At 44.6% G+C, this 23,538-nt stretch overlaps 1 protein-coding gene across 1 annotated transcript; it reads left to right on the forward strand.

Annotated features, from left to right (window-relative positions):
* The first annotated feature begins 318 nt into the window (after positions 1 to 318).
* On the forward strand, positions 319 to 17,987 carry LOC127585884 (uncharacterized). The gene is made up of 3 exons (XM_052043599.1): positions 319 to 430; positions 8,308 to 8,434; positions 8,931 to 17,987. Exons 2-3 carry the CDS (start codon positions 8,347 to 8,349, stop codon positions 12,497 to 12,499), a joined length of 3,657 nt encoding a protein of 1,218 aa, XP_051899559.1. The 5' UTR covers positions 319 to 430; positions 8,308 to 8,346; the 3' UTR covers positions 12,500 to 17,987.
* Positions 17,988 to 23,538: the final 5,551 nt, after the last annotated feature.

Below are 23,538 nucleotides of genomic sequence, written 5' to 3' on the forward strand. Positions count from 1 at the left end.
TGACTATGTGTGTCTGGTCTCCCACAACTCTGCAGCAAACGTGCTACGCCTTCTGCTGTACATGTCGTACACCGCCTTTGTGTGACCTTTTGTCGTACGATGCAACGTGAGTGTTTCCGGGTAAAAAGAATGAAACAGAAAGATAATCTGAAGATTCCGTCCCAGTCTCTGGAGAAGGAACTCACGGCAGTCCTTGCAAAGGTTCGGGAAATCCTTTCACTACAGATATCGCCACTTACATTTGCGTCAACTCTAGGATTTGTTGAAGGTAGCTCGGTACATCAGAGTTCTTAGCACGGGGCTTTCAATGAGCCCTGTGAGTTTCGAAGTCTTACCTGCGTGCTGATAGTGCAGGCTCCCAGCGAGAGCATTCGTACCATCTTCAACGTTGAAATCCCCCTTCAGCTGCAGACGGACGCTATATCCACCAGTGAGTGAAATATGTTCAAGGGAATTGGTTTAGTGCGAGTGTGGAACCAGTTGGGTGTGTGAGAGTGAGTGTTGGGGTGTGATGTACAATAGTGTGGGTCTTGAGTGTGCCCGTCGGTTTTGCTGTGAGACACCAAGCGTATTAATATATCAGTTTCCACTTGCGGGTAGAGTTGTACAAATCAGCTCGTCCTTAGTTCATTAACCAGCATTGAACCATCCATAAAAATATGCATATATTTTATTGTAGTCGGCAGTGTTCATGTCTACGAAACATTTAATATTACAATGTTTCTTTCCAAATAGTAACTTATCTGAATAATATTAAACAGCAGTAAGCGTTTCTGAAATGCATTATTTTGCTCAGACCGATGGAGGTATTAAGTAAAAGTGAACATCCAGTGAAATTGCATTGCGATGGTGTTCAATTGGAAGATAAATGTGCAGGCAGTCGGGTTCGTGGAATATTAATTGACTGGTTTACATTGATTACCTGAACAGCGCAACGTACCCAGAGCAACATTGGTACTTGCAATGAGCAACAAACATTGGTTCAGACAACCTGATCATAACCCATGCCCATGGATCCTTTGAACTCATAGGTTTGTTTTCCGCTCTCATTTTCAACTCAGTGGGTACACTGTAAAATGAATTAAACTGCTGTTCGACATATTTAAAAGTGATTCAAATTATGTTGAGGATTTTAAAGAGATATTATCCAATAATCCAGAATATTGACCTGTCCGGCACCACCTGGCCAGAGGGTTCCAGATTATCAAACTTGCACTACAGTTTTCAACCAAATAACATATCCATTCTATCTTGTATCAGACTTATGTTACATTTATGTATTATTTGCACACACTGGTGTCTGCATTCAGCTCCATATTAGTTACAAGTCATGTCCACCATCATACAATCCTTTCCGACAGAGTGGATATAATGCCATCGTTTTAAAGGACAGTGAATCAGGTGTTGGGAGTATCAGAAAAGGCTCAGTATAATCGATAGCTCCCCCATCCGCACAGACACACCCAATGTGTTCAGAGGGAATTAACATTGCTCCACCCAGTCCTCCACAGATCAGTCTGAAACTCACATCGTTTCACGGGGACTTGACACCAAATCGCAGACTGAAACATAAGGAAATCCCCCTACTGTCTGATGAAATAATTGTCTTGTTGGAAATCACAAGGACAGATGGAAAGTTCAGTTAGATTTAGTGCAAAAGGCAAGGGTTCATCCTGAACACTGCCCTGACAGTGGACCTTATTTTCATTGTACAGTAACTGCGTGCAGTGACAAAATGATCGGAATGTCGCACAATAATCAGCTGCTTCCGAGCATAAACAGATAAAGCAGGGAGCGATGGTATATTCTGTTTAGAACCAAGAATTGCATGCGCCAGCCTCTCATTCCGAACTCTGAGATCACATATTTTAGTGATTATTTGTTTCTGTTGATGTCATGTTGCGTTCCTCTTCCAAAACATCTACCAGTTAGACTATAATACTGCCTTGGTCTTTGGTCTTGTTTATACGAATGGGACATTCCAGCTTCATAGCAAGTCTCTGGGTAAGTAAGGAGGAAGTTTTATTTTATTTTACGTGCAGACGTCACCAGCCGAGGTGAGGCCCGTCAAGTGACCCCTTGATCGCACCCGGAGCCAGCAGGTCAAGATTGAAGTTTCGAGTCACCAGGTGTTGGAGGCTGCAACCATTTGTTGTGCGAGTGTATTCCCGGACGATCCTGCCCCACGGTTGTGTGGGACAGTTTGTGGTTACAAATGTGTCTACAAGACTTGACACACCAGAATGCAAGGATATGAACGAGAATCCCGGAGGGTGAGAAAGGCTGTCAATCTCAATGAATCAATTTCAGTTTTACCAAAACAGAGATTCGGCCATACATCATGGAACAGGACCTTCGGTCCAAAATGTCGTTGCTGGCAATCAATTACTTATGAATACTGAGCTCATTTCCTGCCAGTCGGCCTGTATGAGAAAATGATTCAAGTGGTCATCTAAATGTTCTGATAGCATCTGCCACCACCACCACCACAGGCAGTGTGTTACAGATTCCAACCTCTGGGAGTTAAAATCTTCCTCTTTTATCGTCAATAACGTTTACACTTTATCTTAGATCCATGTTTAGTTATATTCACCTTGTATATACGGAAATGTTTCTTACTATCTATCCTATCTCTGCCGCTTTTAATCTGTGTCATTCCACGAGGTTCCCGTCAGTCTCATGCACTTCAGGGAAAACAAACCCAGCCCATCCCGGCTCTCGTCATGTTGAAAACACTCCATCCCAGTGGGTGGCTGAAAATGTGGCAAATCGAATTCAAGGTGGGAACGAGTGAGGTCGTGCACTTTCTAAGCGGAATTGTGACCCAATTTTTCTATGAATGGACAGACAAAGCAAATTGGTGGAATACAACGGCATCTGTGTGTTCGTTCCAATGACAATAAACTGGTAGACAGTGCAGCCAGTGGTTAAGATGATAAATGGCATATTTTGCTTAATGGTATAGGGGTGACATTATTTTGCACGGTGTTGTTGAAATAAAGCAAGGATCAAACCGGGAGTAATGAATACAGTTATGATCCCCAAACAAGAATACAATTGACTTGGAAGCAGTCCAAAGGAGATGCACCATGCCAACTCCTGGGATGAAATGGTGATCTCATCAAGATGGTGAATAGGATGAGGATAGAGACCCGATTGGCATGGTTTCAAGACAGCTGCCTCTCCCTCAATTTCAGTAAAACAGAGGAGTTTGCCATTGACTTCAGGAAGTTGAACGGAGTATGCACTTCTCCCTGTACCAATTATGCTCAGGTGGACAGAGTTGAGAGCTCCAGGTTCCTGAGTGCAAATATCACCAGCAGTTTGTCCTGGTCCAGCCACGTGGATGTTACAGCCAAGAAAGCAAACCAACGTCTCTAATTCCTCAGAATCCTTCGGAAATTCGATATGTCCCCGATTCCTCTCACTATTTATTACAGATACACCAGAAAATGCATCCTATCCAGATGCATCACAGCTTGGTTTGGCAGTTGCTCTGCCCAAGAACGCAAGAAATTCCATACAGCTGTGAAGGCAGCGCAGTCCATCATACAAACCAATCTCCCCTCCAGTGATTCAGTCTACACTTTCCGCTGCCTCGTGAAAGCTGCCAACATAAGCAAAAACCTTCCAACTGGGCCCCTGCTAACTGCTGCGAGAAGAAGGCATGGCCTGGGTGGTGGGGATATTTGATAATGGATTTTATCTTCCTGAGCCAACGTCTCATTTAGATACTTCCAATTGCGTAGAAGCTTTCAAGTGATCACCATGAACAAGGGAATAAGGTTTGAAGATCTGGGTGGTCGTTTTAAGCTAAATTTCGGAGACATCTCTTTTCTCAGAGAGTGATGAATCTCTGTAATTGTTTACCCCAGAGAGTTGTAGAGTCCAGATCATTAGACGTGTTTAAAGTGAAGGTATATAAATGTTTGACGGGTAAGAAAATTCAGGGCGAAGAGGATCTGACGCAAGAAGGATTTGAGGCCTGTGGAAGATCAGCCGTAAAGAATTGAATGGTGGGACAGGATCGAGAGACCCAATGGCCTAGGTTTCACTTGTGATCTTGTGCGTAAACGATCTTGAAAGAAGGATAATCAATGAATTCATATCAGTGATGTGAACACTGATTTCCCAATTTAAATCCATGTTCTCATTTTTCCTGGATTCGCTCCAGATCAAAAAAAAAATGATGGAATTCAGCAATTCCCTTGTATCCCATAAAACCCTACAGAACTCCAACAGGACTGGAGATATCAGAGACAGGAAGGATGTTCCCGATAGCTGGGAGCCCCGGACCTGGGTCTGAGTACAAGCAGAGGGGATGAGCTGTTTAAGACTAAGATGAGGTGAAATTTCTTCTCCCAGTGAGAGGTGAACATGTTGATTTCTTTTCCTACGGAATGCAATTAAAGCCAAATGATTGAATATATTCAAGAGGAGGACACCTTTGTTTAGAAACAGAAGAATCAGGAGATAAAATGAGAACGCGACTTCAAAACAGCCAATGAAGAGGCAGCCCGGTCCCTGCATCACCTGTTACTGAGAAGAATACATTCGCGTTGCTTTCGCGACTTCCACATTCTGAGGCTTCAGTCGCCTTCTGCAGGAGACACAGATTAACAGCAGCACTCAGAACGCTGGAGGAACTCAGATGGTCAGGCAGCATCCATGCAGGGAAATAGTCGGCATTTTGGGTTAAGACATTTCATCTGCACTGAAAGATAGAGAGAAGATAGCCGGTATAAAGAGGTGGATGGAAAGGTGGAGAAAAAACGGGTGTGTTAGGTGGATCTTGTTGAGGAGGGGTCATAAGCAGTTAGGGGTAGAGAGTGGGAATTGTGCCAGATGTTGCGAAGTGATAGGTGGAGGTGACAAAAGGCTGATGATGATGGAATCTAACAGGACAGCCAGGTGAAACATGGAATAAATGCAGCGAGGTGGGGAGGGCAGATGTAAACAGGGGCGTAGCGGACCAATAGGAGCGGTGTGTGGGTGATGTCCAGGAGGAAGAGTAGGCGTAGGAGGGGGAAAATCTCTGTGATGGGGGCTGGTGTGTTTAAGAGGAATCGGGTCTATCATAAGGAGAGAGAAAAGGGACAGAGGGGAAGCAGATTGCCGAAAGTTGGAGAGTTCAATGTTCATGCTGCCGGGTTGTAAAGTAAGCAGATCGAATTTGATTTGCTGTTGCTCTAGTTTGCGTTTCGGTTCATCTTACCAGCGAAGGAGACCGAGGATACACATGCCGTTGAATGAAGGAGGAGGGGTATTTAACTAGCTGGCAACTGTGAGTGGGGGCGGACATGTTTCAGAACGCTTGTTCACTCATCCCTCCTGTCTCAACACCCTCCCTCCTTCGCCCTACCCCGCCGCAGGCATTCCTCCTTGTCACTGTAAGACGTGTAACACCTGTCCCGACCCCCCTTCGCTCAACACCATCCAGAACACGCATTTTCCACGGCGTAATTTATTACATCCGATGCTCTTATGCGGCGCCCTATACATCGGTGAGACGGGACGAAAACAGCACGACCGCTTAACGGCATTCCATCCTCCACGCAGACTGGATCTCCCAGATGCCAGTCAATTTTAATTTGACCCCTATTCCCACGGTCCACGGCTTCCTATACTGCCAATAGGACGCCAAATGTAAATTCGCATGTAAACTAAATGTAAACACAGCAGCAGCTTATATTCCGTTTGGGTCGTCGACAAACCGGCGGCATGAATATCGAATTCTCCAAATTCCAGTAACCTGTCCGTTCTCTCTCCCCTCTTGAACTACCCAGCCTCCATAAGCTCTTCTCTTGCCCATCCTGCACCAACACTATCTGCCCATCGCCGACACAACACTCCCACTGGTTTCCTGCCCACGTCCCTCTCTTCATTCCATGCTCCTCCTTTTTCTATCATATTCCATCCTCTGCAGTCCTTCGTCACTTCCATCTCTGAACTCCCAGCCTCTAGCACAATTCCCATTCTCCCTTATCCGATGAGAGCATCACCGCTCCTCAGCTGGATCCACCTATAGATTTCTAGCTTTTTCCCTCACCTCTTTATGCTTGCTATCTCCCCTCTATCATCTGTCCAGATGAAGGGTCTCGTCCCGAAACTTCGGCTGTCCATTTCCCTTCGCAGATGATGCCTGAACCCGTTGGGTTCCTTCAGTCTTCAGTGTGTTTCCTCATATTCCAGCATCTGCTGTATTTTGTGTTTCCATGGACTCAGATAAAGACATCACCAGTAAGTTGGGCAGGAGCTGATGGAGCTCTGGCCAATGGCAAGCTGAGGCTGGGCTGAGTGATTGCATTCTGTGTGGCGAATCACACCTCAGACTTTACAGGAGCTAGGCAGCCTTATCGCTCCCTCTACTTTCTTCGGAGGTCTTGATGTTCTCATATCCTAGAGATTAACGAACTGAATGGGACGAAGTGGGACTCTCTCGCCTGTTGAAAACCCACACCTAGCCACAAGTTTCAGCTGCTCATGACTTTAATTGGAACTATAGCAGATCTCTTTTATCTTGGAGAGACCCTCATGTGATCTTCACAATATACTGTCACCAGTGTTTAACCTCAAACAATCTCACACTGTTGTGGAAAAAAACACGCACTGTTTCAAAAGATTGTATGAGACTCTACATCCAGAGGTACGGTGTATTTACAGACCAAATTCAGATTCAGACAATACAAAATTCAAAGAGCTGCAGTTTAACAACAGTTCCCACTATGGATATAAATTCGTTCAGTACTTCATTTTATTTGTATCCATCCCACGGATCATGACCATTCGTTCTCTTCATCTAGGCTGTTAATCTGAAGTCTGCCCTCCTCCATTCAACGTCCTACAAATCCCACTGGCTGTAAAGAATTCGGGTTGCGGACCTGAAACGTTTGCTGTTTCTCTTTTCATTGATGCTGCCTTACCTGATGGAAGTTTCATTGAAACAGAAAATTCTGAACACACTCAGCAGATCAGGCAACATCTGTGGCTAGAAAAGCAAAGTTAACGTTTTTATTCCAAAATTACGACCCGAAATGTTAAGAGGTTGCCTGAACTACTGAGCGTTTTCAACATCTTCTGGTTTTATTTAAGCACGTTAAGTAGGCCCACATGTTTTTCAGAGAGAGTGTTTGATTCGTACAGTGACAGTGAGAGAACCTGAACTCATTGTGAGACTCAACCCCATCTGCTGCCGGATTGGTCGCCCCTGACTCTCGATTAATTGGCTGGAACATCACCTCCACAATAAGCAACCAAAGGGATTCTGGGAACATTACTTCTGTGACAGAAATGGATACCTGGCCGAGGAGGTTCTCACAGGCGTTGTGGGGGAAACGTGCACAGATCTGGGGCAAAATGCCCGGGGTCACGGGCGGAAAGTCAGACTGGAGGAAGGATACAAAATAGACTGCAGATGTTGGAATTTGGAGTAAAAATATACTGCTGTAGGAAAGCAGAGGGTCGGGCAGCATCGGTGGATGCAGAGGGATAGTCAATTATTTGGGTCGTGATCCTACTCCAGAGTGTAGAGGGGAGATAAAAATATAAAGAAGCGACGGACGGAATGATACAGGAGCTAGCAGGCAACAGTTGGAACCTGGTGAGGAGAAGGTGATGGGCAGATGGAACCAGGAGACAGGACGGGGAGGGACGAGATAGAGTCAGAGGCTAGAAAGTGGTAGTGGAGTCGACAAAGGGCTTCAGATTCTAGGATCCAATAGACAAGGAAGGTGAGTAACTGGAACCAGATAAGCTAGAGATGGTGGGCGGAGGAGATGATAGGTGACCCAGTGGGTTAAGTGTGTGAGTGATTGGCACCAGCGGATGGAGTGGGAAATAAGTAGTTTTTGGGGCGTATTGGAAAAAATAGGTACGAAAACCTGGGTGGATCAAATGAAGAGAGAAAGAAATACAGAGGGGGACAGTACAGTACAGCAACAAGACCTTCGATGCTTATCGAAACTAATGCCATCCGCCTGCACATAATCTGTGTCCTTCCATTCCATTCCTGATCATGTTCCTGTCTAAATACCTCCTAAACTGCGATCTTGTACCTGATTCCACCACTTCCAGGACAATACTCTGGACAGAAGTCTGTCAACGTACTATTTTCAAACTCCAGTAAAATGTGATTAGGATTAGACAGATCGGCAGAGAGCAAGGGCATGATAAACTAATAATCGAACTCCGACAGGATTATCAGAGTTTCACTGCATGTATCCTGAGTTTGCTCTCAGGTATTTCATCTCCATACCATGCTGACTGAATTCATTTTTATTTTATATTATACTGCATCTTCTGTTTCAGGTCACTGGTGTTTTCTGAGTCTCAGGTCCTGCTGCAGTGATGAGTGAGGTCATGCAATTGGCTACGCTGGGCCGCCATTTCCAGTTGGGAATGCTGTACGACTGCCGGTCAGACACTCTGATCCCAGGTATTGGAATATCATCACATGAATCAGTAGTGGTCAATGCAAAGTAGTAGTTTCAGGCTACCGATCTCGAGAGAGCGCCATAACTCTGTAAGCTTCGATGTAGTTATGCAAAGGGATCAGGATGGTCTGGTACTTAAGTTACTTTATGGCAGTGATGTAAATTTCAACATCATAAGACAGCTCCTGGCAAAAGGTGAGGAAGATGCAGAAGGGTCGAAATGAAGGGTCTCGAACTGAAACGTCGACTGTCCATTTCCATCCATTGATGCGGCCTGACCCAGTGATTTCCTACAGCTTCTTCTGTGTTGTTCCAATTTGCAGCATGAGTAGTCTCGTGCGTTTTGAAATGATTAGTTCAGTTCGTCGAGAGTGTTGTACTTTCAGTCCAAAATACAATAATTGGTTAAAATGAACCTCCTGAATGAATAGCACGCACTTCGATTAATTTACAGAAGTTACCTCAACTTTGCAATTTGTTTGCTGTTTTCTTCTATAGGTGTCACCTTGTGGGACGTACAGACAATCCAAAGCAACTTGAATACTCAGAATCAGCCCAGCACCGAGATTCACATCATTACATTGGACTCCATGGAGAACAAAGCCACTGCGCTCAATGTGTCGGGATCACTGAAAGCAAGTCTCATTGGTGGGTTAGTGGAGGTGAAAGGATCTGCAAAATATCTCAATGATACAAAAGGATCAAAGCGACAGGCACGAGTTACACTTCAGTACAAAACAACAACCAGGTATGAACAACTGACGATGAGTCACTTCGGGAGGCAGAATGTTACCTGCCCGACTGGGTTTGAGGAGGGGTCAGCAACCCATGTCATTACAGCAGTGTTGTATGGGGCCCAAGCTTTCTTTGTGTTTGATCGAATGGTTTCTGCAGCCGAGAACCTGCAGGATATTCAGGGTAATATGGAGACGACGATTAAACATCTCCCTAAGATTGTGACTCAAGGTGAGGCCTCCCTAAACATGACAGAAGAACAAAAATGTAATACCAAGAAATTTAGATGCACCTTTTATGGGGATTTCCCACTTAAGAACAATCCCACCACATTCCAAGATGCCATCCATATTTACGCAACCCTCCCAAGCTTACTGGGGTCAGGTGGGGAGCATTCAGTGCCAATGAAAGTCTGGCTGTATCCTCTAAGCAAACTGGATCCAAAGGCTGCTCAGCTGGCGAGAGAGATAAGCGTGGGATTGGTCAGTCGCTGCCAGCAAGTCCTGGAACAAATCAGTGAGGCAGTGATGAGAAGCAATGATATGATGAATGACAGTGTCGCCTTTCAGTTTCCTGAGTTCGGGGATAGGATAACGCAATTCAATAATACATGTCTGGAATACAAACTAGTTTTCCAGAAAAAAATAACAAATGTGTTGCCATCTATCCGGGGAGGTAGGGAGCAGGAAGGGTTACTGGTGGATATATTGAATAACATGGAACAGTCACCGTTCAGACACCAGTCACTGATCACATGGCTGGATGACAAAGAACGGGAGATGATGACAGTGAAACTTCACCTCCGGAAATTGAAAGATATTCCTGTTTTGAAATCATTGGAAGAACTGAGGGATCAAGCAACAGATTATGTGGTCTGTTTCACATTTACATCTCTGTATCAGGAAGATGTCTACCTGTCAGAGGCAATCAACTACCTCAGATCTCACACAGATCAGAACATGCAGACACCAACTCCTGCTGATGGTGCCTCTGAAACACGACACGGCGAGCAGTGGTTTAACTCACAGACTGTATGCCGAAAGATGAAAGAGCAATCTCAGTTATTCCTGGATTTTGCCACAGCCAACAGAGCAGGTGGGAAAATCAAATTCCTTGTCAGTTCTATGCAAGATGACAGCAAATTAGGAGCATCTATTTACCTCTATAAAGGAGGGACTATAAGTAACCGATGTTTTGAACCTCCATCACAGCCCGAGAGACCCGTGGCCAGTGGAATAACACATAATAGTGTGACACTGCAGTTGCAGCCACCCAGATATGGTGCCGATGAGATTGTCGGCTACAGGGTTGAGTACCAAGGTCCCGATCAGGAGGAATGGACAACTCTGGACACACCTGATAAATCACTCTCCTTCACAATATCTGGGTTACAGCCAAACCAGGAATATAATTTCCGATACAGAGCAGTGGCCAACATTGGGGTCAGCAAGGTGAGTGATAGCATTCGGAGCGTCACACGTCCTACAGGTCCACGTGGTGAACTGGACTTCCAGGGTTGTTCACCCAGCTCAACACTTTTCAGTGACAGCCCAAGTCAAATTGCAGTAGATGTCAAAACATATCAGTGCAAGATCGACAGTAAGGAAGGAACAGATGTTACATCCAACACGGAGGGTGGAATATGGAAGGAAAGTCACTCTAATTTACATAGAATAAAATCTGAGGAGATGTTTGCTGATGCAGCACGTGGCGAGGTTTTAATAGAAATTGAAAATGAACAAAACGGAGAAGCCCACAAACTTTGTAGAGAAGCTGTATTAATAGTCAGTGGAAACCCTTCCATTTACAAACTCAACCTGCAAAGGAATGTGTTTGATCAGTCCAGACAGCTTGTGAAATGCTCCTTTGGAAATCCCAACATAAAACAAAGAATGAAGACAATTGTGGTTATGGGAGCAACAGGAGCAGGAAAGACAACCCTCATCAATGCGATGATCAACTACATCTTGGGCGTGGAATGGGAGAACAACTTCAGGTACATGTTAATACAGGAAGAGACAGGGAAATCGCAGGCTGAAAGTCAGACATCCTCCATCACGGCCTATCAACTCCACCATCAGGAAAGATTTAAAATCGATTACTCTCTGACTGTCATCGATACGCCAGGGTTTGGAGACACCAGGGGGATAAGCCGAGATCAACAGATCACTGACCACATCCGTGAGTTTTTCACCTCCCCACAGGGTGTTGATCAGATCGATGCCGTGTGTTTTGTTGCTCAAGCCTCTTTGGCTCGCCTGACCCACACACAGAAATATGTCTTCGATTCAATTCTTTCTATTTTTGGCAAAGATATTGCAGAGAACATTCAGATACTGGTGACATTTGCAGATGGACAGATTTCCCCCATCCTGGAGGCTTTGAAAGTTGCTGAGGTACCATGCCCAAAAGAAAAAAATGGCATGCCATTACATTTCAAGTTTAACAATTCTGCCACATTTGCCCAGCGTCCAGCCTCTGGAAACTCTGTCAACAAGAAGCGCTCTTATGGCAGTACCGAAGAGGAGGAAGATGATTACTTTAATGCAATGTTCTGGAAGATGGGGGTATGCAACATGAAGGAATTCTTTAGGGCTCTGAGCACAATGGAATCGAGAAGTTTATCTGTGACTCAAAAGGTTCTGAAGGAAGGTAATCAACGGGAGGCTGCATTGGAGGAATTGCATATTAAGATCCGAGGTAAGCTGACCGAATTGGAGGAACTCCAGCAAACACAACGGGTTCTGAAGCTACGTCAGACTAAGCTGGATGCAAATGGAGACTTTGAATATGAGATTAAAGTTACAGTTGCAGTGAAGAAGGATATAAGTGGGACTGGTTTCTACGCAAACAACTGTTGGAAATGTCATTTTACCTGCCACGATCCCTGTATTGTTTATTTTAATATTTTGAAATATTGTTGTTCAGCAATGGACTGGTGGGGGAACTGCAAAGTGTGTCCTCAAAAATGTAGCTTCACCGATCACGTAATCGAAACGTACAGGTACGACTATGAAACAAAAATGGAGAAGAGAACATACAGAGACCTGAAAGAAAGGTATGGGAAGGCCCGTGGTGAGAAGTTGACACAGGGAGAAGTCATGGAGATGCTTGAGCAGGAGTTTCTTGCGGTTCAAGGCGAAGTGCTGGAGCTGATTGAACAATTATTGCAGAAGAATAGAAGATCAAACCCGTTATCCACCACAGCTTACATTGACTGCCTCATTCAGTCAGAAGAGGCAAAGCCTGAGTTCATGGAGAGAATTCAATCACTGAGGGCAGTGAAGAAACGGGCAGAGTTAAGAGAAAAAAGTCACCAAAATGCGATATAAGATTAAATAGGACCACGGGGATGTTGGGAAATGCTGAACAAAAGGCAAAACGTGTATTTTCTAATGTACTTAATTGTCTTTAAATAATGAGGTGGTAAAATTTTCAGCTGTTTTAAGTATGGGGAGCAGATGCTTCACTCAGCTAACAAGGAAATGCTCATTATCATCCTCCTCGCCACCTGCCAACAACTTTAAACACAACTCCTGCTTCCCTCAATGCTACCCTCTGTCACCAGCTGACTGGCAGCCCCCACTCGGGTTCAGCCACCGCCAGTGATTCACCTGCAATGGCGTGTCGTCCCAAACAACCTGTGGAAGGATCCAAGAATCTATCAACCTCCCCTCCTCTTCGCCACCTATATCCCGGCCCTTGGAAACAACATCTGAATCAGAGCGTCCATTTACTCCGTACACAGGCTGCGCCCAGCTCCACCTACCCACCTCCTCCCTCAATTCCCCCTCTTTCAATGCTGTCAGCCGGCAATTCCTCAATCAATTTCCGGGTGACTGGAAGCTATGTCCCAGCTCTGTCCTCCCTGGCCACCGTCAGAATCTGACCTGCGGGCTGGTGGGAGAGGTTGTGTGTGTGCAATTAAATTTAAAACAGAAAAATGCAACGTTTGTTGAAAAAGGGGAAGGTTTTACATCTATTATCGAAGGCATAGGAGGCCATTCGGCTTATTGAGCATGTGCTGGTTTTCAAAGCACCAGCATCAATCCCATCACCCCAAATTCCCTGTAACCTCCTGTCTGTCAAATGCCAGTTAACGCTCTCAATCTCTCGCAAAGGAAAATGAATAAAATTAGAGAGGCGGCTGATCTGAAATAAAAAGGGAAAATGTTGGAACCACTCAGAGAGTTAGACATCATCTGTGGAAAGAGAAGCAGATAACGTTTCAGGTCCAGAACTATCATCTGAACGTTCCGAGGCACTTGTATGGAATGTATGAACTCTTTTTTAGATAAAAAGTGACGCAGACCGAGGTTCTGATAAACGGTCCGGACACGAAACTTCAACTATTTCTGTCTCCATCGATGCTGCCGGACCTGCCGAGTATTTCCAGCATTCCTGTTTTTCCAGTAATTCTCCCATCATTCACCTACATTGCGGAAAACTTACAGTGACCAACTAACCTAAAAAACTACAATATAAACTGGTGAGCACGATTCTAAAAGGAAAACAGGAGCGGAGAGATTTGCTGAAGGCCTACTTAAAACATTGTAACTGGCAGGGCAGAATCAAACAGATTTTATCGAAGCTCAGAAAAAGCATTGGAGGAAAACTCCGCAGATGCTGGAAATCTAAAACAAATGATCATTGAACCAAATCACAACAGGACGACTCGCTTGAAATCAACCACGGGCAGGTAAATAGAAGCAGCGGGGAGAACATTGCTGCAAGCCGTACCCCAAGGAAATCTCTGTCTTTGCAGTGCCCACCAATGCCACAGAAGATCAACAGTCAGGGCAACTGGACAGTGATCAACAGCCGTGGAGCTCAGCAAAGCCGTTAATGGCCGGGAACTTTGGAAATTCCTGGAGAGCATGGGGCTGCACCTGAAACCGTCGACTGGAGAGAACATCGCCACTCAAACCGGGCCGCAGCCTCGAACTTTTGAACCTGGCAGTGGCCTCGTCTGCTTGTGCTGGAAGGGAGGAGCAGTCTCACAATCCATTATTGTCCATTAATATGTTCAGAGATCTTATCAAGTACTTTTAGTTTGTACGCAGGGAGGAGCTCTTCACCTGGAGAAGATCAGTATCCCCCAATACTGCCTGGAGGATTCAATCCATACACGCTCGTGTTCAATGTTATGGTTCAGCCTCGGAGGTTCTCACCACTCACACCAAAGGCCCACACGGCTGTGTCCTCTCTCCTGCTTGTTCTGGATCTGCTTTGCCCTCCTGCTCCAAGATGCCTTTGAAAAGCGGAACGAGAAATTTAGTCTCTCACGAGGTTAGTTGGGGAGCGGTTCAACTCCGTTAGCCTCATGTCAATAACCAGAGGGTATATCGACCTCAAGAGGAGTCGAGATTTGTCGCCACAATGGCAATGACTCACACGAATTCCTCACCTCACAGACACATTTTACTTTGGGTTTACCATCACCCTGAGAAGGCCCAATAAAATCGGGCAAGACATCACTTATCTGCTCCCTTTCTACTCCCTGAACTCACCGCTGAGGGAACAGCACCTTGGATGCCCTGTGCACCGTTATCGGATGAACGATGGGGGAATTCCTAAGTACCTTCTTTATGCGGAACCAGCCTCGGGTAAATGGCCAATTATATATCTCTACCTGCACTCCCAAAACATCTGCAAAAGGGATCTTAAGACACCGGATAATGAAGGTAGTTGCTTCGTATCGCCGTCATTGGAACGAGACTCAGTTCAGAGCAGATTCCTCTGTTGTGTTTACGAGGGATCTGGGAAACCTCTGAGAAGCAAAAATATGTGAGCTAAGCTGGACTGCTCTTGTACAGACCCAATGAACTGAATGACAGCCTCCTGTGCTGTGACCATCCTGGGTTGTAGTAGACACATTTTTATGCTCTGTGCCGAATTTAATCCTGAGGTGTACTTCCAATTCTATGTTTATTGCATGATTTAGTCCTTGTTCTACCTCTCGGGGTAGGACATAAAAAGGTCGACGGAGGTCTGGTGCTGCGGGAGAGAGTGGAAATCAGAGACCCCTGTGGACATACCAGAGGTCCTCAGTAACAGGGGTTTCATCTCCCTTTCACCACTGCCGGGACAACCCGATGCACATCCTGCCCAGTGGCTCACCTGGAGCGGAACAAGTATGCTTGTATCCCATATGCTGACGGGACTGTGAGTAATTTCACCGGCTTCTTACTGTCTTGCTGTGGCACCTGCTAGCCTGCAGCTCCTGCCTATCGCAATGCAGAAGGGCAGGGTTTTCCCAGAATCACTTTCTCCCCCCACCAGGAAGATCACAGCTCTGACTCTGCAACTGCCCTCATCAACTTCCACATAAAGGTGTCCAGAGCAACATAAAAAAAACACTATGTACACCATTTACTATTTAGCGTCATCCAGAATAGAAACAGGCCATTCGGCCTGTGCCAAACCCAGCCATTAAATATCGATCTCATTTCCCAGCATTCAGTCTGTAGCCTTCAGTGCCTTGCAACTTAAAGTGTTCATCTAAATATTTCTTAAGTGTTGTGGAAGTTTCTACCTCCACCGTTCTTTCAGGTAGTGTGTTCCAGATTTCAATTACTTTCTGGGTGGAAACGTTCTTCCCCTCTAAATCTTCTCCTCATTCATTAACCGTGCTCCCTCTGGTTTTAGACTCTTCCTCTTTGGGGTAAAGCTTTTCATTATCAGCCCCATCTCTACCACGCAAAGGTTTTTAAACCTCGATCTAGTCGCAATCTTTGTCTGTTCCAAGGAAAACAAAGCCAAACTATCCAGTCTCTCCTCATAACTGACATGCTCCATTGCAACCAGCATCCTGGTGGATCTGTTCTGCATCCTGTTCAGTACAAACACATCCTTCTTGAGTGTAGCGGCCAGAATTACACTCAGTACTCCAGCTTTTGCCTGACCAGTGATTTATGAAATGTACTGTAAACCCTCTTCTCTTCTATTTTATGAGCTGGTGAATGAAAGCAAATATACATTTTGCCTTCTCCACTACATACGCAAATGACTTTAGTGATCCTTGGACTTGTGCACCAGGGTCCTTCTACTCCTCAGTTATCCATGGGACATTCCGTTCATACCAACCCTATTCGTGCTCTCAAAATACATAATCTCACTCAGATCAGGAGTAAATTCTACATCCCATTTCTCTGTCCATCTAACCAACTGCACGATATCATCAGGTAGCCAAAATTTCGCCTATTCAATATGAATAGGTTACAGACTTCTAATCACGAAAATAATCCTCCATCACTCTCTGCCTCCCATTGCCAAGCCAATTATTGATCTATTCTGCTCTGGATCCATTGACATCTACCTTTTTGGACCAGTTTCCCATGTATGGCATTATCAAAGACTACAACAACAACATTGCCCCCGAAAATACTTCTTGTTATCTCTTCAAACCATGATCCATCACGATCTCCTCCTAACAAAACTTTTCTATCTTTGACTAATCCCGGCCAATGCAAGTGTATATGAATTCTGCACCCAGAATTTTCCCCATAATTTCCCTAATACTGACATTGATCTCACAGTCTTGTAATGGCCCGTTTTATCCCTGCTGCCCTTCTTTAATAAAGCTATTATATTTGCTCTCCTAAATCACCTGGCACTTCAGTTCTCGAGGGTTAACAGTGACGTTTTCTTTCAGAGCCACGGGAATCCGTTGATTTATTTCCCACAGCAGCCTGGGATACATTTCATCATCACACTGAAAATATATAAAACTTAATTCCCGTAACGATACCTAATGCCTCATTTTAATTTTATCGTATTCCACACAGAGTTTTGACCCCATGGGTCCTACTATTTCACTGGTTTTCCTTACAATACTCATAAAATGCTTTGGGATTGTCCTTAATCTGGTCAACCATTGATACTTCGTGCCTCTTTTTTGCCCCTCTATTTAGTTTTAGGTACCCCTCGATACCACTGTGACTTCCGAAGGGTATCCTCATTTTCATCCTAATCCTGCGATACACTTCCTTTTATATACAACCCTCCCTATCCATTGACATCTAAGCTCCCTTGGTTTTGCTGTTCTTACGTTTTCCCCTTGTGGGAACATGTTGGCCCTGAGCTCCATCTACTCCAGTTTTGAACTATTTTCCCATGTAGGATTTAGACTGGACGTCTATGAATCCAACCAATCACAGTAGGATAAGCATTGAATGCCAACAACGCAAAGACAGTGATACATCACCTGAACCAAGCATTATCCATTCTGAAGAATTCGATAACTTCCCAAGACAACATTGTTCCAATTATGTATGGTTGTTGCTACATGGAAACCTGATGGACTTTGCATGCTGTGAACACTTGATTACTCCAATGGCAGTTAATTTGAAAATTAAAAATTATAAATGGACAAGGGTCGATTAATGAACAGTGCGTGCAAACTCGGACCTATTCCTTGGGAACTCAGATTTTTGTCCTGGGAGAGAAAAGTAGAATCACCAGAGGCTACAAATCAAGGAAAATGAACACTCCTATCGAGCGTTGATCAGATTAACTCAAAACTAAGGAGGCAGAACAAGATAAGTGTCTGCTGGAGAGACGATCAGCATGGGAAAAATAAGTAGGTGACGGAGAAGCGACGGAGGGAGGAGCGGCAGATAAAGTGAAAGGTGACAGAGAGAGGGTGGCGAGAGAGAGGGGCAATGGACAGAGGAAGGCGCGTCGGAGAAAGGGTGAGAGAGGAATAATTGAGACAATGAATACGAGAGATGTGACGAGAAGAGGAAGAAGGACAGAGGAAGAGGGGAGAGAGGTGACAGGGAGAGGGGAGACAAGCAACAGACGGATGGAGGGGGAATAGGAAGGGTGATCAAGGGAGGAAATAGAGGGAAGCAGAAGATGAAGACGTCAAACAACTGTTCAGAAGATACACGTCTCTTCCAGACAATGTGATCTCTTCCTCTGCAGTGTGAGCTTTAGCTTGTAGTTGTTCATCGATTAAATAAACTGCTTAATGACCTCATTACCAATCTATGCGGTTGTTGCTTCCACTCTGTTCGAACTACTAACGTGGTTCTTTATCGGAATAAAGATTATGAATGAACATGATAATCAGATGTCACAAAATCTCTTTGAACAATGCAGTCATTCATAACAAACTTCGGCAGAAGCACAGAGTCGTGAAACAGGCAGATAATAACCATGAAGATTTGATCCAAAGAAAGCAAACTGATTCTGTCTGGTCAGAAAACAAGGAATAACAGTTTCAGCTTTTAGTTTTAATGGAGTGCAGGGACAGTGATCACAAGTCCGTGTCACGACTGCTCACAGACAGGGTACAAAATAGATAGAGGAGCAGACAGGGTGAGCAGGGAACAGAGGATTTGCCCATTACATGTCTGTGGTGAAGGAGAATTTCACATTAACGTCTGTCAGAGCTGGGATGTCGAGGTGGAAGGAGCTGTGAGGTGGTGGGAGGGGTACAGTAGCAACAAGGGAATTGGACGGTTGGAAGACCTTGCTGTCTGAACTTTGAAGTGCACGTCGCAAACATTGACTGGAAACAGATTCAGGACCTGCGACTGTTCATTTAAAGGGGAAGCGCATCTCACAACACAAGCAAGAGTGGCCGAAGAGTCCACTCCTGTTTCATCAACTATGTTCTTTAGGCCAGATAATCTCTATTACCAAGAGTTATGACATAAGACTCATTGTTGCAAGAACCTACTCGTCTCTTTCTCCAGTGTCCGAAGCCTCTCCAGCCTAACGTCCCTTGGAAGACATGCCACTGTTGTAAACAGGATCCTTCAGCACGATGGTCATCCGACCTGAACCAAAGGGATCAAAGAAGTAACAGGTGAGGGGCCACCAAAAACCGTCTTCAACACAAACAGTCAGTACTGAGTACTGGTCAGCATAGGTACGGAATGGGGCATCGATGCAGAGATCAGCACTGGCCAGGACCAAAGCATTGGTCTGGTCTGGTCTGGTCTGGTGGGGGGAGAGACAGGGGGAACTGCGCGGCAGGTCCGAGGTCTGGAGGGGAAAGGGAAAGAGGGAATAGGGCGGGAGGTCCGATATCTGGTGGGGGGGTGAGGTTGAGAGGAAAAAAAGGACGGTAGGTTGAATCCAGCGAAGATGCTGAGCCACCCACCTGGTCACAGATGCTTCTGGTCGTCAGGGCCGGCCTGTGACTTCACAAATCAGCAGGTCGCTAATTGCTGAGTCTTTCTTCAACGGTTTTTCTCATTGGCCGAAGAGATTAAGAAGGAGGTAATGTTGTGGTGAGGAGTGCTCCAGGTTCAAAGAATTAAATCATAATCAGTCTGAACTCAGTAATTAAATAGAACAAGTGGAGGCGGTGTTATCTTTGCAATGCAATGAAACCGTTGTACCCTGGCGTGGTTCACGGTGATAAAATCTGCAGCAGTTGTTGGCTGCTTTGGCAAATTCGGTTCAGGTTTAATGAGCTGGAGACTGAGCTCCGGACATACTCAACGTCAGGTAATGGGAAGGTACCACGACACTGTGTTTCACGAGTCTATCGTCCCCTTTGATTAATTTCCACAACCGTGATCAGTAGTCAGGGACTGGAGGGTGCGGCTATTAAAGAGAGAGAGTTAAAGAGATACAGAGGGTCATCGTGGAAGAGCCACAGTCCTTACCCTTGCCTAACCTGTACAAAGTACTTTCTCGTATTTGGACAAGTGGGGGGGGGGGGGTGTCTGCAGGTAGGATATGTCAACTGCCCATGGCATCATGACACAAGGGTTATTCAAGTGGGGGAGAGGAGAAAAAAGTAATGCAGTAATGATAGAGGACAGCGTAATGAAGGGAACAGACACTGATCTCTGCTGCAAAGGCAGAGATTACCAATGGCTGTACTGCCACCCCGATGCCAGGATTAAGGACCACTCTTCTGGGCTGTAGAAGAATTTGAATAGGAAGAGGAGGATCAGATTGTTGTGTTCAGGTAGACACTAACCCCACCGATAGGTCTGGCAAGATATTTCTGGCGACAGATTATAAACAAATTGAGGCAAAATTAAAAAGCAGAACCTAAAAGATGATGATCTCTGGATTATTACCTGAACCACGTGAAAATAAGATTACAGAAGCAAAAGTGTGTCTTAAAGGTTGGCTATGAATGAAATGGACTTCGATTCATGAGGCACTGGGGAAGAAAAGAGCCGTTGGGAGGGTCTTCATTGCTGAGGTCAGTGTCCTGCTGAATTGCATTTCTATGGTTATGGTGATTACTTTAAACCAATTACAGTGAGGAAGTTTACATGATTGGATCGTTTAAATAAATCATAAAGCCGTGATAGAATAAGAACAGAGAAGGGGGGTGTGAAACGGAGGAGAAAATGAAAATCAAAGCATGACAGGAAGGGGCAGAAATCAAAGGCGTTCGGCAGAAAATGACCCCAAAGTAAGTAAGAATTACAGTAATTCAAATCCGAATGATCTTTATCTGAATGCACTTTGCATTTGCAACAAGATTGATGAATTTACAGCATATATAGTAAGATATGAACACGATCTAATAGCTTGTATAGAGATGTGGATGCAGCGTGATCATCACTGGGACCTTAGTATACCAAGCTATTCAAGATTCCAAATGAATAGACAAAAAAGTGAAGGTGTTGCGTGACAACTAATCACAGAGTAATAGAGCAATACAACAAGAATACATGCCCTTCGGCTCAAACAGTCAATGCCGACCACGGTGCCCACCCAGCTAGTCTCAGTTTCCTGTGTTCAACTATAACCCTCTGAGCCCAGCCCCTCCATGTACCTATCCAAGTGCCTCCAAAATGATGTTATTGTACCTACCACAACGACTTCTCCTGGCAGTTCATTCCACATACTCACCACTCTCTGCGTGAAAAAAGTTGCTGTCGTGTCCCTTTTAAATTGTCCCCCTCTCGCCATAAACCTATGCCCCCTCGTTTTGCACTCTCCCACCCTGGGGAAAAGACTTTTCCCATCCACTTTATCTATGGCTCTCATAATTTTAAACTCTTGTATAAAGTCGCCCCTCATTCTCCTACATTCTGAGGAATAAGACCTAAGCTGGCTAACCTCTCCCTATAACTCAGACACACTGGTCTTGGCAACATCGTCGTACATCTTTTCTGCACTCTTTCCACTTTAACCACGTCCTTTCAATAACAGGGTGACCACAATTGTGCAGAGTACTCCAAGTGCAGCTTCACCGACGCTTTGTGCAATTACAATATAATGTCCCAACTGTTATACTCAATGCTCTGGCTAATGAACGACTTATTCACCACCCTCTCTACCTGTTATGCCGCTTTCAACGAACCATGCACTTACATTCCTAGGACCTTCTGTTCCATTATACTCCCTCGCGCCCTACCATTCGTAGTGCAAGTCCGACGTTAGGATGTTCTTCTAAACTACGTCACCTCACACATATCTGCCATGAAATCCATTTGCTACTTCTCGGCACCATTCCCTAACTGAACAAGATCCCCTTTAATCAACGATGACTTCCTTCACAATCAAAACACCACTTAATGTTGTTCCATCCGCAAATTTGCCAATCACTCCTTTTGCATTCACATCCTAATCATGTATATGATTCACGAATAACAAGAGTCCCAACACTGACCCCTGCAGCACACCACTAGTTATTGGTGTCTATTGCGAGAAAACCGTTCTGGATTCACCCCAGATGGTAATATCTTCTTCAGATCCATCGTGCAAAGACAAATTAGAATCCTGCGTGTTTCAAAAAAGGCACCTCATTCTTCCAGTCACCGGCGAATACAAGAATCGTCAATCCACCCTTTCCTCGTTAGAAATTAAAAAGAATTGAAAAGAATGACATGAGGTACATCCCGTTTCAGCTAAAACGCTTTCGACGGACTGCTTGGTCAATACTCTTCTCCATCCCACGTCCTCACGTCCCCAGCAAATTAGCCCCAAAATTCCGTCACTCGCCCCGCCGCAATTACCCGACATATCAGAAGGAATTCGAGGAATGAAATAGTTCCAAATGTTTGTTACATATCATATGAATGTAATACACTTGATACTTTTTAATATTATGGCCACGTACTGATGAAACCACGGGAAACATTCCTGATGAACATTTTCATCAGCTTGCGCCTGACCAAATCATAGAAAATTGAAGGCTGTGTCTAATTATTACGTGGAATCCAGAACCCGTGTTTATTAAGGAGAATATGAAAAGAGGAAATTCTCTACACACTTCCGACATGGGTAGGGGTTCGCCTCTTATTTATATTTTGGTAAGGATTCTCACAATTCAAAACAAGCCCCACAATTTATTTGCCGACATTTTTATTCCAATCTTTATTCAGAGGATTTGACGTGACTCTTGGTCAGATTTTATTCCCACCATCAGTCAGAAAAGTAGATTGGGAAGCTAATCATCTTGCTGCTTCATCACAGCCAGACTGTTATCCTCGAGAATGTCAATGTATACAACATGCTACAGATTTTCTTTATCATTGGGGGTGTTGTAATCAGTCCAATTGCAAAACGTAAAAAAAAGACTTGATTCATTATCCCCTTAGTTGTAACGTTTACCATTCTACTTTGCTTTTGCAGCTAAGTTGTTCGTAATTCCCGTTCTCTGTCGGAGAAAATACGATCTCTCCAAATTTATCACCCGGAAACTGCTGCGCATAGCTGTCGCTGACCGAATGTTTCTGATGTTTAACGTAATTCTGTCTGAGAATAAATATAGTTATTTCCGATATTCATTCCTGAAGTATTCTCCAATCTGTCGTCTAAATCTGACTGCTTTTTGTTTCCCTTAATCGCTCCGTCTGGTTAACCGTGGCTTTACCTTTGACCAATTCATTGCTATTTGTTGCCATACGTTATGAGCAAGATATTGCATCGGGATAAAAAAAAAAGCTGCTGGTGGTAGCTATGGTGTTCCTGTCAAGCATTTCACAAAATACTCCGACGTACTTTTTGTATGAACCTCGGGAAATAGTTGACAAAATAACGTTGTCCTGCTTTGGAAAATCAAGCCTGGAGATTTTGCCGATATGGACAACACATTTTTGTGATAAAATACAACTTTAACGTTCATGCCATTTGGTTTGTTCGTCATTCTTAATGCGCCGAAAACCCGTCAGATTGTTGTCGCCAACAGAGTAAAAAGTGGTATTCGAGGAGGAATGAATGTTAAGAATAACAATGACCCATAAATGGCGAATAAAATGAAGCAAATTAATCTGCTCCCCTCTATATCCTGCGCTTTAATCCGGCTGTGGATGGCATTTTTCGTGTCGTTAATACCGCGCAGTTTACAGATACCCAAATCTTAGAAGCTAATTACAACGTCCCGTTCATTATTGCAGAACAATCTAGTTATATGCTGAGATATTTGAGTTCTTGCACAATC

The sequence above is a fragment of the Pristis pectinata genome, chromosome 34 (assembly GCF_009764475.1).
Source record: "Pristis pectinata isolate sPriPec2 chromosome 34, sPriPec2.1.pri, whole genome shotgun sequence".
Classification (NCBI taxonomy): Eukaryota; Metazoa; Chordata; class Chondrichthyes; order Rhinopristiformes; family Pristidae; genus Pristis; species Pristis pectinata.